This window comes from Ctenopharyngodon idella, chromosome 17 (genome assembly GCF_019924925.1).
Source record: "Ctenopharyngodon idella isolate HZGC_01 chromosome 17, HZGC01, whole genome shotgun sequence".
Taxonomy (NCBI): domain Eukaryota; kingdom Metazoa; phylum Chordata; class Actinopteri; order Cypriniformes; family Xenocyprididae; genus Ctenopharyngodon; species Ctenopharyngodon idella.
Window position 1 is genome coordinate 12,403,078 of NC_067236.1, and position 17,019 is coordinate 12,420,096.

Here is a 17,019-nt window from a genome sequence, read left to right on the forward strand (position 1 = left end):
CATCAGCTTGTTGATGGACATACATTTGTTAATGCTGATGTACAGGAATTACACTTGCAACATCTCATAATGTACGACAAACTGAGTAAAAACTTACCACTGAGAAATGTCCTGCTCAAGTCGTCCTTGCGATGGAAGCTCGGGTTGAATAACTAGTTCTTGTTTCATCATCGGACTCATGCTCGAATTTATATGGTTAAACTGATGCCATCGTTACTGTCTTTACACTGTATACAATCGCTGAGCTTTAGGAAGCCTCCAGAGCTGAAATTCAGTTATGGTAATGGGCGTTTCGTTTCCGACACACGCTGTAAGCGGTCGACCAATCACAACAGACTGGACCTTCTGACCAATCAGAGCAGAGTAGCTCTCAGAAAGGCGGGGTTTAGAGAGTCTGAACGTTCAAACGAGTCGTTTTCAGACTCTCAGAGAAATAAAATGATAAATGTATATAAAAAGAAAATGAATATTTTGTTTACCTTGGATGCATGTAAACCTGTTGTAGGACATCTCAAAAAAAAAAAAATTAGGAACTTTTAAAATAGAATAATAGGGCCACTTTAAGAGAAAAACAGATGTGTTACTGTATAGTCTTAAGATAGTAAGAGTAAGAACTCTATTCTTAAGACTACAGTAAACAACAACTAAATGGATTTGAGTCAGATGCACCAAACAAATTGAACATTTGCCATGATTCTCCTCAATCTGTCTCTTACTGACTCTCACAAATTATTTTTTCTTAGTCTAATTCTCTGTGAGGTTGTCTGGCACTTCTTTTTACTTCTAAGAGGCTTTTAGAGGATCTTTTATTTAGAGTGTCACCTCTCTAAATCTCTCTATGTGAATCTTTATCTTTCTATGACTCTTTGTCTGACTCTTTTTGTTTGGGAATTTCTTTCTGAGTCTGTTTAAATCTCATAGACATACATTCCATCTCTATCCAATGTTCACACATCGGCAATTCTGGACTAATGCTTGACCAAAGGATTTTAATGCTTGACCTCACTAGCAGACATGTTTTCCACACAGGAACGGTAATATCTATTAAAAATTTCCACAGAATCCATCAAAAATGACTAGAGGTTACTGTGAATTAATAGAAAGTTTTTGTTTTCTTTTCACTGGCTACATTAAAAAAAAATAACAAATAAACAAATAAATGTCTTTTTAAAATGGATCTTTAAATGAATTGGTAAAAACAATCATGAGTTAAAATTTCTAATGATTTACCTTTTTAGTATGCAGCTCCCACTTTTTCTGACCACACTGTCTGGGTGTGAATGTCTGCTAGATATTTTTCTGACTACAGCTTTTCATCAGTATTGGTAAATGTTTCTCTATGCCCTCCATCAAAGCTGACCACAGTGATCTCATGTGTCGCCACCTGTTTATGCTTTCCAGGCAGGTAAAAGGTGTGTAAATACATGTGATTGGCACAGGTGTGAAGTGAGCCAACACACACACACACACACCTGTGCTGTTGCATAATGGACTTACATGGGCCTTACATCACACCAGTGTCCTGAACACTTATCATTGACGCTCCTTTGAAAAGGGGCCTGTTTACTGCCTGTGACATGTTGATATCAGGGTAAATAACAAGCTTTTGTTTACTGGATGCGATCTTGAAGTTTCGCTGTACTGTCTGTCCATCAACCAGCAACACATTGTGAGAGAAAACCTCAGCTGTGTTCTTTGGATGCTGGGCCTCAGTAGGACTACTTTTATTATATATTTTATTATTTATTTATTTTTATTTATTTTTTAATAAATTACATAAGGGATGCACAACATATCAGTGCCATGCCAAAGAAATAACATTTTAAAAAATAATTAATTGCTTAAAACTTAATTAACACTGTTAAATTAATTTTTTTTTGTAAATCTCAAAATGAATAGCCATTTTCATACTGTAACTACATTATAATGTTGTGATTCCTAAATTCACTTGTAGTATTTAAAATGATTGATTTTAGCTTTTAACTTTTTATTTTTAATTCATTTAGTCAAAGTAGTATATAATTTTAATATCAGCCATAACATGGAAATAATTGTCTTCTTATCTGCATTAGCCAGAAGTTTAACATTGTGCACCCCTAGCATCAATACTTCCTTTTATCAGTATAAATATTTTATTTTTATTTCATTATTTATGCATTCACATTTTACAGTTCATTTAAGGTCATGGTATGTATCCCCACCTCCACGAATCTGATTTAAACGGCACTAAACTGAAACTTCACTTTGCACAAGTCAGCACATTAATCTTTTTTTTATGTTTCATTCTTCATGAACTGAAAGAAATTACAATTCTGTCATCTTTTATTCACCCTCATGTAATTCAAAACCTGAATAATGATTTCTTTCTGAGTTATAGTGACCAGGGGCTGTCAAAAATGTAAAAAAGAACACCATAAAATTTGACTTAGCTTAACCAATAAAACATCCATGATCATGAGCTGAGTTTTGCAACAGCTTGGCCATACCAGCACTAACCAACTTGTAAATTCATGGTGTTTTAGCTGGTGTTTTCAGCAGGGTAAACATGCAGTTTATTTTACATGCCACACGCGCTCTCCCTTACACACACAAAGAGTTTTTGTGTCATGAAGGCGGATGTCCACTCCTTCCACCCAGGTAGTGTGTAAGTCTACACCACTTGCAGGAAACGCTCGACACTGCGCATGAATTAGTGATTGACGCATCTCTTCTTGTTACACAGTGTCTGAGTTCAAAACAAACTCGCTATGTGTGGGGACAGAAACACTGATATGCAATGCAAACAAACATTTTGCATGCGGGAAGCAAAAATTATGCAAATTTCAGATTAGTTTTAACAAGTTTAATAAGTTCTATTCATAGAAAGAAAACGGAAGAGAATAAGAATATAGACATATATTGATTGTTTTATATGAATTTTTTGTTTTGTGGTATCAATTTCATATCAAAGCATATAACATTTATATGTTCAATAATAGGTAATTAGCTTAATCATGGGTCATTGGTATAGTGCAAATGAATGTTGTGTGGGGTAAATCTAGAACTTGTTCTTGTATCCTTTTTAAGAACTTTTTTTTTTTTTTTTTTTTTTTTTTTTAAATCTTGTCACCGTTCTCCCTTTACTTGCTCCATCAGCACAGTAAAAGTCACACTTGATATTTTACACGCTCCCTTCTATTTGAAACTGTTCCCGTCAGCAGTGCTGGGTCCTGTCCAATGCTTTTAGCACACCAGGAGAGCGTGACACTAGTTTTATAATAACACAATTGCTAAAAATATCAGCAGAATCATGAAATCACACACTGCAATACATTTTCAATAGAAATGAAGTTATTTAATGCTAAACTCAAGCAGTTATTAATTGTTTTGTTTTTTTAATTCTCTTCAGGAGCGGTTTGAGGCTCTGTTCAGGATCTATGATGAGCAGACGTCCTTCCAGATGTTCAAGAGTTTCAGAAGGGTTCGGATCAGCTTCAGCACTCCAGAGGCTGCTGCACGCGCACGCATTGAGCTCCATGAATCTGATTTCAACGGCATTAAACTAAAACTGTACTTCGCACAGGTCAGTGTGTTAATATTTGTTGTTTAATTCTGCAGTATAGGGATTGTTCATTCAGAAATGAAAATTCTGTTTTCATTTATTCACTGCCATGCCGTTCCAAACCTGTATACTGGTATCCATAGTGGATCCATATGGTAGCCATAGAGAACAGCCATAAAATTAGTCCATACAACTTTTTTACATATTCAAAGCCTTCTGAAGCTATTTTTAAAGTTTGGGGTCAGTAAGATCGTTTTAATGTTTTTAAAGTCTGTTGTTCTAAGGCTGCATTTATTTGATCCAAAATTCAGCAAAACAGTAATATTGTGAAATATTATTACGATTTACATGAACTGTTTTTCATTTTTATTATAATATATTTTAAAATATAATTGAAACAAATCAAACAAAAAGAAAACATCCCATGTTCCTTCGCCTAGGTTTAGTTTGTCGCTACACCAGATTTAAAGGAAAGAGGTCATAGCAAGTTTGTAACCAAAGTAACATTCTGAATCAAGCGATTTGCTTTTAACACATTGTCTTTGACAATCATAGAAGACTAATAGGAAGCGACATGAGCTGAGATCTCAGGACTGTCAGTGTAATATTATCAGGAGACCAGAGGAGAGAACAGGAGAGTTTAGATTTTCATTTCTCCTCTCTCAAAGGTCTGTCAGCTGGGGATAGTTAAAGAACACACAGTTCTCAGCACACTAACACACACACGCATCCATGTGCGACTAATTATCATTGCCAATAATTATCTGAAATCAGACAGTTATATTTCTAGAATCATTATGTAGTAAATGTGCTCCACGTGTTTTACTTTGAACACATAAAGAATGGACACACTCCTCACAATGGTGCTGTGTATTTTGTGCTGCTGTGTGGGAGTGTGGATTTGATCTAGGACATTGTGTGTCTTTGAACAGTAATAGAATAGCCTGTTTCCTTCAGAGATGTAACTATGGGGAGAGTGAGTATTCCTTCAAATCAATGCGATCTGGGCCTGAACTGTGCTATATTTAGCTTAGAGGATATATTTAGTTTAAAAGGAGTACGTGAGTAGTTTATTCTTATTGTTTAGTCTTGTTTTCTGCTTTTCCAGCTCACAAAAATATGTTCTAAGAACGTTTTGTTAACATTCCCGTTAAGTTATGAAAACGCTAGTTCTGAAAGTTCTCTGAACATTCAGTTTTTTAAATGTTTTAAAAATGTTTTTTCTTGGTTATAGGAACGTCAAGGGACATTCTGAACATTCTGAAACAAGTACTAACATTTTTAAAAAATGTTAGACAAACTGAAACGTTTCAGAAACAAAGTTTTTTTGAACGATTTATACGTAACATTTCTGTGCTAAAGTTGTGAGAACGTTATTAAAGACCAGATAACTTTGAACAAACATTCTGTTACCGTTTCTGGAACGATACACTTTACACAACAAACATTACATTCTATTAGCGTTTCTTCATAACTTGAGAGAACCTTGTTGTCAGAACATTAGCCAAAGTTCTGAGAATGTTCCCTGTTAGCTGGGTTACCACCCCCTCTTTTTTCTGTCTGGCCACAGGTGCAGAATTCAGGGGATGATGTGGACAAGACATACCTTGCCCCGCCTCAACCTGTCAAGCAGTTCCTTATCTCTCCACCTTCGTCCCCACCTGTGGGATGGAGTCAGAGTGAAGATGCCACACCTGTGATCAACTACGACCTGCTGTGTGCTGTGGCCAAACTGGGACCAGGTACAAAACCCACACACAAACACATACACACACACAATCATCATGCATTTATATGCTACATACTCCTCCTACACATACACTATATTGCCAAAAGTATTGGGACACCCCTCCAAATCATTGAATTCAGGTGTTCCAATCACTTCCATGGCCACAGGTGTATAAAATTGAGCACCTAGGCATGCAGACTGCTTCTATAAACATTTGTGAAAGAATGGGTCGCTCTCAGGAGCGTGGGTTTGTCAACGAAATTCAAGCGCGGTACCGTGATAGATTGCCACCTGTGCAATAAGTCCATTTGTGAAATTTCCTCACTACTAAATGTTCCATGGTCAACTGTTAGTGGTATCATAACAAAGTGGAAGCAATTGGGAACAACAGCAACTCAGCCATGAAGTGGTAGGCAACGTAAAATTCACAGAGCGGGGTCAGCGCATGCTGAGGTGCACAGTGCGCAGAAGTCACCAACTTTCTGCAGAGTCAATAGCTACAGACCTCCAAACTTCGTGTGGCCTTCAGATTAGCCCAAGAACAGTGTGTAGAGAGCTTCATGGAATGGGTTTCCATGGCCAAGCAGCTGCATCCAAGCCTTACATCACCAAGTGCAATCCAAAGCGTCGGATGTAGTGGTGTAAAGCACACCGCCACTGGACTCTAGAGCAGCGGAGACGTGTTCTTTGGAGTGACGAATCACGCTTCTCTGTCTGGGAATCCAAAGTACAAATCTGGGTTTGGCGGTTGCCAGGAGAATGGTACTTGCCTGACTGCATTGTGTTAAGTGTAAAGTTTGGTGGAGGGGGGATTATGGTGTGGGGTTGTTTTTCAGGGGTTGGGCTTGGCCCCTTAGTATGCTGAAGCATTAAGAGTTCCTTTCACTGGAACTAAGACATTTTGGACAATTTCATGCTCTCAACTTTGTGGGAACAGTTTGGGGATGGCCCCTCCAACATGACTGCGCACCAGTGCACAAAGCAAGGTCCATAAAGACATGGATGAGCGAGTTTGGAGTGGAGGAACTTGACTGGCCTGCACAGAGTCCTGACCTCAACCCGATAGAACACCTTTGGGATGAATTAGAGCGAAGACTGCGAGCCAGGCCTTCTCCTCACAAATGCGCTTCTAAAAGAATGGTCAAAAATTCCCATAAACTCACTCCTAAACTTTGTGGAAAGCTGCAAAGGGTGGGCCAAATCTATATTAAACCCTATGGATTAATATTTACACTGTTAAAGAGTTGGATTCTCATGCTAAATATGGGCAAAGTTTCAAAACACAAGTTGGACGTATGACGGAGTATTTCTGTGCCAAAAATACTCATAAATTTCGCGGTCTTTTTTTCGAGTATGTGCCTGTGTGACATCAGAAAGGTCAGAATTCCTTGTGTGGGCACTTCTCCTGGAAGAGTCAACCAGACACGTCACGACCAGACACACATCGACCAGAGTGAGACAGCAAGAGCACACCCATCAACGCGTGTTCAGCTTTACGGAAGTCGTCGGCAGTGCTGCACAGGTCACAGGACTTCACGAAATCAACAATGTCACCAAAGAAGTGTGTTTTTGGTTGTGAGGGAAAGATAACCTTGCTTCCCAAAGAACCCAGCAGTAAGTGGAACTGAGAGTTTTGTGCTCATGCATTACATTGATGTGCTCTCGATATTTGTTATTAAAATAACCATAGAAACTGATAGTTGCAATCACTTTTTTATTGGTTAAAATGAATGGAGAATATCTCGTGTTTTTCCTTGGCTGCTCGAGCCCTCAGGATCTGCACTTATGGTTTCATAAACAAGGCCCAGTTCCACGCTGGATTTACAGATCGTTTGAAACTGAAAGATGGAGAGGTCACAGAGATAATGATCCCGGTTATGAGTCAGAACCGCAGGTGGTGAGTAAAACTGCTTCAAATGTCTGTTTTGTTGGCAATAGGCGCCTAAGTGCATATAATGTAAACAACACGAACGTAGTGAATTCATAAATTCATTATTCATCATTCACTATACGCTATATTCATTATAGTGATTCAAAAGTTATTCAGGGATAATACGATGGTGTATTGTGTGTGTTTAAATACAGTTGTTTAGCTGACCATTGATAGCTTGTAGACGATCGCTACGTAAAAGCTGCGCGTGCTCGTCACTCTTTAGCTCCGCTCACATGACACGCCTCCAGGCGCTCGGCTGTTTTCGGAAAGACTCGGTACAGCGTATGTATCTTTTATAAATATGATAAAACTAAAGACGTTTCGGAAATATGAAAGATGCAATACTACTCTATAGGTAATCAAGATTAACATGAGATTGGCAGAAACTGTGTGTGATACCCCCCCTTTAAGAATGGGATGTCATTAAAGTTCATGTGCATGGAAAGGCAGGCGTCCCAAAACTTTTGGCAATATAGTGCACAAACAAGCTGTGTCTAGTGTAATTGTGTGCAAACATCTGGACCAAATGTCTGTGCCCTCATTGATTCAAACACTGATTTTCACACCAACAGTGGAAAAACACACTTACTAACTTCTACAGATAGATAAAGTGACTCCAAAAAACATTTGGAGTTAAACATATTGTTATAAATCAAATGTATGAACATTATATCTGTAATTTAATACGTTCCAAACTTCTTTTTGTGTCCGATTAGTGTTTTGTGCTTGTTTTGAATTGGAATGATATAATATATTAATATATAGATAGTAATTTCTTTAAAAAAAAAAATGTTATCCAAATGTGGTCAATTTGTTATATAGTGTTTTTTTTTTTGTTTTTTTTAATTTTGGGTCAAAAGAAATCCAGGGCATGTAAAGGTTAACTGAGAAACTAAAGTACCATTCAAAAGTTTGGGGTTGGTAAATATTTGTTAATGTTTTTGAAAGAAGTCTCTTATGCTCACCAAGGCTACATTTTAACAGTAATATAGTGAAATATTATTACAATTTAAAAGAACTGTTTTCTATTTTAATACATATAAAATTATATAAGTAATAATATAAAAAATGTAATAGCCTATATATTAAATGCATTTATTTGAAATAAAAAAATTGTAACAATTTAAAAGTCTTCAATTTGACTTTTGTTCAGTTTAATGCACCCTTGCTGAATAAAAGTATTAAACACTTTTGAGTGAGATTGTAGGTAAGCACTGGTTGTATGTAATGTTTATTAATGTTTACATAGTTATTTATACAGTGTTATTGAGAAAATAAGTTGGAAAAGGTTGACAAACCCTGATTAAATGCCACAGCAGCTAGATAAAGTTTGTCAAGAACTTTGAAAAAGCCTGACCAGAAAGTTTAAAGTAGTTGTAAAGCCTGACGAAAAAAATTAAAAGCTAGAAGGCTAAAAAATGCATTAAAAGCATGCTGTATTGTGAGAGATAATTTTGGTTATCACTCATGTGTTAATGTGCAGTTGGTGAACAGCTAATGTGTTTAAAGAAAACTGTAACAGGTCAAATGTGGCAACAGAAATGCACTGTTAAACAGTTTTAGATGTTCCCCTCCTCATGATCAGCATCGTGTGCTGTGTCTGCGCCCCCTGCTGGTATATCACTGACTCCCTGCCATGGCCCACCTCCTATAACCTCTTATGGGTCTGGCTCGTTACTATAGAAACCCTTATTCTGTTTCTCAGTGTTTGTGTGCATAGTGTGTCCTCAGTGGTGGTGCTTCTATTACTCAATCTTGGGGATGTAAAATATATCTGTGTACTAAGGGTTCTAATCTTTTAATGGCTTTCAAATCTAGCATCTTTTATGAGTGAGAGAACATTTCCATGACTTGTGCTCCTCAAAACATCACCTGATGCAGAAAAGAAGGCAAAACCCATCTAACACAAAATGTCTGGATTTCTGAGTTATCTGGATTTAATTGTTGATGAAATAACAAAATCCTGAACTCTTCAAAACTCATGTTAGAGTTGTCGTTATAGTAACAAGTCTGTAAGATAAAACATGCTCTGTAACATGTTTATTTAACATAAAAAAGTGATCAGATTGATAAGGAGGTGAAAGTCTGTCCCAGTGGCTGCAATAGAGCAATAGAACATATAATCTTAGAGAAGCACCATTTTGAACTAGAGGCAATATAGTCATTTAGTATAAATAAATAAATAAATTACTTGTTAATTATAAATAAATGTAATATAGTTTAGTATATCATCATTATTATTATTATTATTATTATTAATATTATTATTATTATTAACAACACTGATAATATAATAATATTATACAGTCTTAGAAGAGAACTAGAAGAGAAATAATTTAGTATAATAATAATATATAATAAAAACAGATATGGTATTATTATTATTATTATTATTAATAATAATATTATATAATCTTAGAAGAGTTGAACTAGAGGCAAAATAATTTAGTATAATAATAATAATAGATATAGCAAAATTATATAACCGTAGAAGAGCTCCATCACAGGACATTTTATTCATTAAAATCATTTTGTTTATTATTATTGTTATCATTAATCACAGGACATTTTATTCATTAAAATCATTTTGTTTATTATTATTATTATTATTGTTATCATTAATCACAAGACATTTTATTCATTAAAATGATTTAGTTTATTATTATTATTATTATTATTATTATTGTTATCATTATTTACAGGACATTTTATTCATTAAAATAATTTAGTTTATTATTATTATTATTATTATTATTATTATTCACAGGACATTTTATTCATTAAAATAATTTTGTTTAGTATTATTATTATTATTGTTATTAATCACAGGACTTTTTATTTATTAAAATAATTTTGTTTATTATTATTATTATTATTATTGTTATCATTAATCACAAGACATTTTATTCATTAAAATAATTTTGTTTATTATTATTATTGTTATCATTAATCACAGGACATTTTATTCATTAAAATAATTTTGTTTATTATTATTATTATTGTTATCATTAATCACAGGACATTTTATTCATTAAAATAATTTCATTTATTATTATTGTTATCATTAATCACAGGACATTTTATTCATTAATATAATTTTGTTTATTATTATTATTATTATTATCATTATTTACAGGACATTTTATTTATTAAAATAATTTTGTTTATTATTGTTATTATTCACAGGACATTTTATTCATTAAAATAATTTTGTTTAGTATTATTATTATTGTTATCATTAATTACAGGACATTTTATTCATTAAAATAATTTTGTTTATTATTATTATTATTGTTGTTGTTATTATTATTGTTATCATTAATCACAGGACATTTTGTTCATTAAAATAATTTAGCTTATTATTATTATCATTAATCACAACATTTTATTCATTAAAATAATTTAGCTTATTATTATTATTATTATTATTGTTATTATAAATCACAGGACATTTCATTCATTAAAATAATTTTGTTTATTATTATTGTTATTATTAATCACAGGGCATTTTATTCATTAAAATAGTTTAGCTTATTATTATTATTTTTATTATTGTTGTTATCATTAATCACAGGACGATTTATTCATTAAAATAATTGCGTTTATTATTATTATTGTTATCATTAATCATAGGACAATGTATTCATTAAAATAATTTTGTTTATTATTATTATTATTAATAACAGGACATTTTATTCATTAAAATAATTTCATTTATTATTATTATTATTATTAATCACAGGACATTTTATTCATTAAAAGGTACTTATGGCTTTAGGGTATATTTTACCTCATTTACATTAGCTGTACAGTTTGTTCAAGCCATGCTAAGAAAGCTTTTCGTCATGGTTAAGTTGTTCTTGTTTAACAATAGCTGAGTAATATATTTTTGCAATCGTTGCAATAGACTTTACGTCATGGGTCAACATTTGGATCAAAAGACAATGCAAACATGATGGATGTAGTATGTCCGGGAATGTATTTGTCGTCTAGTTTTCATACCAGTTTAAAATGTCCTACCCACAGAATGTATTTCATCAACAATCGAGAAATCATTAATTCATCATTAAATTCAGAGTATATTTTTTGGGGGAAAAAAGGAATTTGGACATCTTTTTTGGGCTGGGAAGGAAGTCTTGACTTCTGAAACTTACAGCATATAAGTTTATTTTAAAAGAAAATTTTATCTTATTGTCTTTCATCTATCTCTCTAGGTGAGAAGTACGAGCTGCATGCGGGTACAGAGTCCACTCCTAGCGTGGTGGTCCACGTGTGTGAGAGCGAAACTGAGGAAGAGGAAGAAGCCCGGCCAAAAGGCAAGATAGTCCAGACCAGACGTCCCGACGGTCCCCCAAAAGTCTACAACTAAAACCTTCGGCACACTGCACACGTTTTTCTCTCTCTCTGTGTCTCTTTCTCTCATCCAGGGAAAGGCACGCTTTATTTCAATAACAAAAAAAGCTAAACTAAGACATGGATGGATTTGGAGGGGTGCTCAGTGCACAGGTGACTTGTGGTGTTCTGAACTGGACTCGTGGACTGAACACACTGTCTCACCGCTGCCTCACGGGACAGACAGGGGGCGATAAGCTTGCGACCCCCCCCTCTCACAATCATAGCACTTTCATTCCCTCATTTAGAGTCTTTGTCCTGTAGCATTAAAGAGCAGTAATTGTAATTAACAGTCGTAGAAATAGATTACATGTAAACTTTGTTACTGTTTGTCACTTTGATTGATCATCAAAGAAAAAAAGCCCGTGTTTATCTCCATATCGGTCAGGTTGGCACACCTACAGCGGTGGCGCGGCTCGCTGGGATTGTGACCTGTGTGCGTATTTATGCCTGTTCATACCATGCTAGAATGGGATGACAAGTTGTTTGATGGAAGCGATAATAGCGAAGGTGTCAGGTGAAGTGTTTCAGTCATGTTGGCGAAGACGAGAGGGTGTTAAACGTTCGTTCACTAAGTTAGATGTGTATTATTCTTACTGTGTATTTGATACCGCACATTTTTGCATGCTAACTGGTGTATTTTATACTCTGTTAAAGCAACTTTGAGCATATCTGACTGCTATCTTTCAGAGAGATGGCCTTGGAAAGTGAAGAAACAGTTGTCAGGTGTAAAGTTCGATATTTTGTACTTGTATACAGTCAAACAATTAGAAAAAAAGCACATGTTATGGGTCGTGGTTTCACCCCATCTTTGTTTGGCACATTTATGCTTTAGCTTCTTCTCACTACAACTTCAGTATCATTTGCATTGTTTTGCACTGACAATGTTTGGTGTCTCTGCATATGTTTACTGAATCTACACTGACTTGTGCTCAAGTTTCAAGGTAAAAATCAGTGACTTGGCCCAGAACTACTGTATGAATGCTTTACTACTGTCATATCAATGTTAACTGTTGTGTATTTTGCATTGACAGATTAAATCTTAAAGGAATAGTTCACCCAAAAATGAATATGTTGTTCCAAACCTATGAGACTTTCTTTCTTCTCTGGAACATAAAATGTAATTTTGAACAATGAACAAACATTTCTGGTGCCCATTTACTTCCATTGTTTGAACAAAAACACCTTCTCAAAATATCTCATTTTATCAAAATAAAGTATACAACTTTGGAACGACATCTATTTTTGGGTGAACTATCCAAGGTCTTTTATGTCTCTTTTTTTTTTTTCCAGTTTATAAATACTCACTGTGTTAATTCATACCAAAATGGTTACAAATTGATGAATAATGTCATTTTAAAATACATGTTGTAGAAATAATGTACAGTCAGTGAAGCTGAGTGTAGCGATTGACCAATCAGATTGAGGATTGCAGAGAGTCATGTAATGATGGCGGTCAAATTAGCCTTATTAAAAGTCATATTTCAGTCAAAAAAAGAAAAAAAGAAAATCCAGTTAAATATTGAATGATATTCAATCATATTTTGAAAAGTGATTATGGCAATGTGTAAATCGCATAAAAAAGAAATCATGCAAAAAAATAACTGTTACTTTCTAAATTGCCTTTGCTCCCTTGCTTATAAGATAAAAGATTTCAAGTGTTCAAGTGTCAATCTTTCAATGACGAAGGAGTCCTTTAGCAATTTTTTGTTTTGTTTTTTGTAATTCTGCATGCTGTGACTTTTCCATAGATGCAGTCTTTCCTGCTTGTATTTCTCTCTGAATGCAGCCCTTTTCTCCTGCCTGTTTCTACCTGTTGTTTTTTTCGGGTGTTCGGTCACTGCAGGGGTGAGAAACATGGGTGAACAAAGCTCACTGAGTTATTGATAACCAGCATGAAGAAATGATTTGGACTCTTTGAGTTTAGTGCGTGTTCACCTTTAAGACAAAAGGAAGAAGTAAAGCGAAGTATATGAAACAAATTTGTACTGAGCTGTTACAGATAAGCCTGTCATTGGCAGCATAATGTATTGATATTTTTACTGTCTTTAAGGCTATTGTTGCTTCGTAACAGTAAAATAATCTTGTTCGTCTTTTTTAAGGAAGTCTACAGATGGTCAGCTCTATCACTGTTGCTGTTCTGTTTGGATATAGATATTGTCTAGTACTGTAACTGTAGTTCATAACCTGTGAACATGAAGCAATAATTTACAGTTATATGTCCATGTCCTGTATGTTTTTTTTTCTTCTTTTTTCTTTTGCAGAGGTGTTCTCTGATTCTTAGCTTGCTTATGTTTGTGTAAATATGATTATTTGTTTCTCATTGGCATATAAATATATAAATAAAGATATATATATATATATATATATATATATATAAGAACTGATTCTTAAAAAAAGTGCTGTAATGTGTTTTTATTTCACACAAGTAGTCAAATACCTCCAAAGGTCACAAAAAAGTGTGCATCTAAAGTCCACCATAATTCAATACTGTTTAAGGGTGTGAATAACATTTATAGTCATCATATATTAATAGTGAATAGGGAGTCTCCACCAGGATATATTTACAAAGATTTGTGTGTGTCCTTCTCTTCCTCATTCCATCTGTTTTTAAAGGAGCAGTCATGTATTGGCAAAAGCTTCTGAATAGACGTAGTCTGTGTGAAATCATTAATGTAAAAACGATTTCAAATTCAGATTTGTGCCAGGCTTTTTAAATATCTCAGTTTTCCTTATTGTCTGTTTCAACCAAAACAACAAGATTAACTGTCACAGAATTAGCCTACTTTCCACTATCCACTTGTATTAACTGACAATAAAAGGAGGTTCCTCTCAACCTCACTAGGGGAGAATAGGACACACCTGATTTTTGTTTCTACCTGTCAATGAGGAGATCCCAGCCCAGTCTCCTGGGATACAAATATTGATACAAAGATACTAATTATACACGTTTTCACACGTCCTGGGAATTATTCATTGAGGAAAGTAATAAAGAGCTTGTGAATCAAAGCCAGTGGCTTTGAACAAGATGCACTGATATAACTAGATATACCTGAATCTGTTACGGTTTTTTGTCAGGTGTATACTGAAAATCTGCTCATAACCACTGAAAAGTACAGCAATACAGAGGATCTGATCATGTATACTGAAGATTGGATCACTTTTACTGTAATCTGAAAATGTATATTAAAGACTTATTCTTGTATAAGTCTTATCACAAAGTAGACCCAAAAGTATTTGAACACTATGTCTACATTAATCTGGATACATTTGAAAACACTCTCCATCCACACTAGCGTTTTCAAAAATCCGCACTGAAATGTTGGAAATGCTATCATCTGACAAATAAATGAATGCAGCACAAGCACATTGTTTTTTAGCAAAAAAAAAAAAAAAAAACTACATTAAAAGAAATTTGCTATGGGTGCATATTAAGGTTGGAAAATCATCTTTAAAAATATTAGTAGGCAGAACATCAGAAGGACAAAATGAGGGCTTCATATTAGAAACAATATCATAGAGTTGTGAAGAGGACAGGTTGAAAACGAGGAAGAGAGCTTTGATGAGAAGGTGTTTCTAGAGGAAAAGAACTTATGAACAACTTAATGAATAAAAAAATTATTTAAAAACTGATCACACGGGTCTGTAGAAATCTCTAATGTGGCACTAGGAGTGGGATTCAGAAATGCCTTTGTGCATTTTCGTGCAATTAAATCTGACATTTCAACTGCGCTCTTACACTGTTTAAGACACTCCCTGAAGATGATATCCCATTCATATTATATCTAAAGTTTATCTTTTTTCCATCTGCACTCAGCACACCTACACTCCTGTCTCAGGGTGCGAGTAGGCCCATTTAGCCAATACTGAACTTTATTCCTCACCTTAGATTTCTGTAACCTAAGGGGGGCAACTGAGTCCAAGGTATAAGTGGTACTGATAAAAAGATTGACCAATTCATCTGGATTGACACAAGAGGATTTTCATAGCATTTGGGATTTTGGTCGATAAATACACATTTTTGAAAGACCTGGCAGTAGGAAAAATTAAATAAATCTTATCACAAAGTAGACCCAAAAGTATTTGAACACTATGTCTACATTAATCTGGATACATTTCAAAACACTCTCCGTCCACACTAGCATTTTCCAAAAGTTTTACGTCCGCACTGAATTTTCTATGGGTGCATATTAAGGTCGGAAAATCCTCTTTAAAAATATAAGTAGGCAGAACATCAGAAGGACAAAATGAGGGCTTCATATTAGAAACAATATCATAGAGTTGTGAAGAAGACAGGTTGAAAAAGAGGAAGAGAGCATCTAGAATAACGCAGTGAGTGATAGGATTTGGACAGAGCACAACAACACAGTCAAAAACAACTGGACAATGATCAGAAATAGCAGCTTCACATATTTCAAGTTTAGTCAAACCAAAAAAAAAAAAAAGAAAACACTAATTCCAAAGTATGACCCTACTGATGTGTAGGTCCAGAAACCAATTGTACAAAGTTAAAAGAGTTCATAAGACATAAAAACTCTTTAGCCAGGGGTTCCCTTTATGGACATTTTGACTGGCAACAGACATGAATATTAAAGTCACCCAGAATCAGAGGTCTATCAGCGTGTGACACAAGAGAAGCCAGAAAATCAAAAAAATTCTTGGATAAAGTCCTTTTTGAATTTAGGTGGTCTGGTTAGTTGGCTGGGGACTGTTGCACATGGGCGAGCTCCTGCAGGAGCGCAGGAGATAACACTGCTGTGGCAGTGGAAGCAAGTTCGATGGAGAAACGGAGCTCCTGCGGGAGCAGAGGAGATAACACTGCTGCGGCAGTGGAAGACAGTTGGACAGAGAAACAAACTCCTGCAGGAGCAGAGGAGATAACACTGCTGCAGCAGTGAAAGGCAACTAGACAGAGCTCTTGTGGGAGCAGAGGAGATGACACTGATGCGGCAGTGGAAGCAAGTTGGATGGAGAAATGAAGCTCCTGTGTAAGCAGTGTAAGCCATGGCTTTTTAAATATCTCAGTTTTCCTTATTGTCTGTTTCAACCAAAGCAATAAGATTAACTGTTAAAGAATTAGCCTACTTTCCACTATCCACTTTTATTAACTGACAATAAAAGGAGTTTCCTCTCAACCTCACTAGGGGAGAATAGGACACACCTGATTTTGTTTCTACCTGTCAATGAGGAGATCCCAGCCCAGTCTCCTGGGATACAAATACTGATACAATTATACTAATTATACATGTTCTCACACGTCCTGTTGGGAATTAATCATTGAGAGAAGTAATAAAGAGCTTGTGAATCACAGCCAGTAGTACTGTATACTAGATATATATAGGCATCCACTCATGCTGATTGGGTAGACGTGTTGATTGCTGATTGGAAATACGTGTTGATTGGATAGATCGATTGAACGTGTTC

At 35.0% G+C, this 17,019-nt stretch overlaps 1 protein-coding gene across 6 annotated transcripts in view; it reads left to right on the plus strand.

The window, feature by feature from the left end:
• rcan3 (regulator of calcineurin 3) overlaps positions 1-13,950 on the plus strand; it is a 33,729-nt gene extending 19,779 nt beyond the window's left edge. For all 6 annotated transcript variants that reach the window (XM_051869335.1, XM_051869334.1, XM_051869339.1 and 3 more), the window contains 3 exons: positions 3,389-3,562; positions 5,112-5,283; positions 11,418-13,950. In XM_051869335.1, coding sequence (XP_051725295.1) covers positions 3,389-3,562; positions 5,112-5,283; positions 11,418-11,572 — 501 coding nt within the window. In that variant the 3' untranslated portion in view covers positions 11,573-13,950. The remainder of the gene's footprint in view (positions 1-3,388; positions 3,563-5,111; positions 5,284-11,417) is intronic.
• The last annotated feature ends 3,069 nt before the right edge of the window (positions 13,951-17,019 follow it).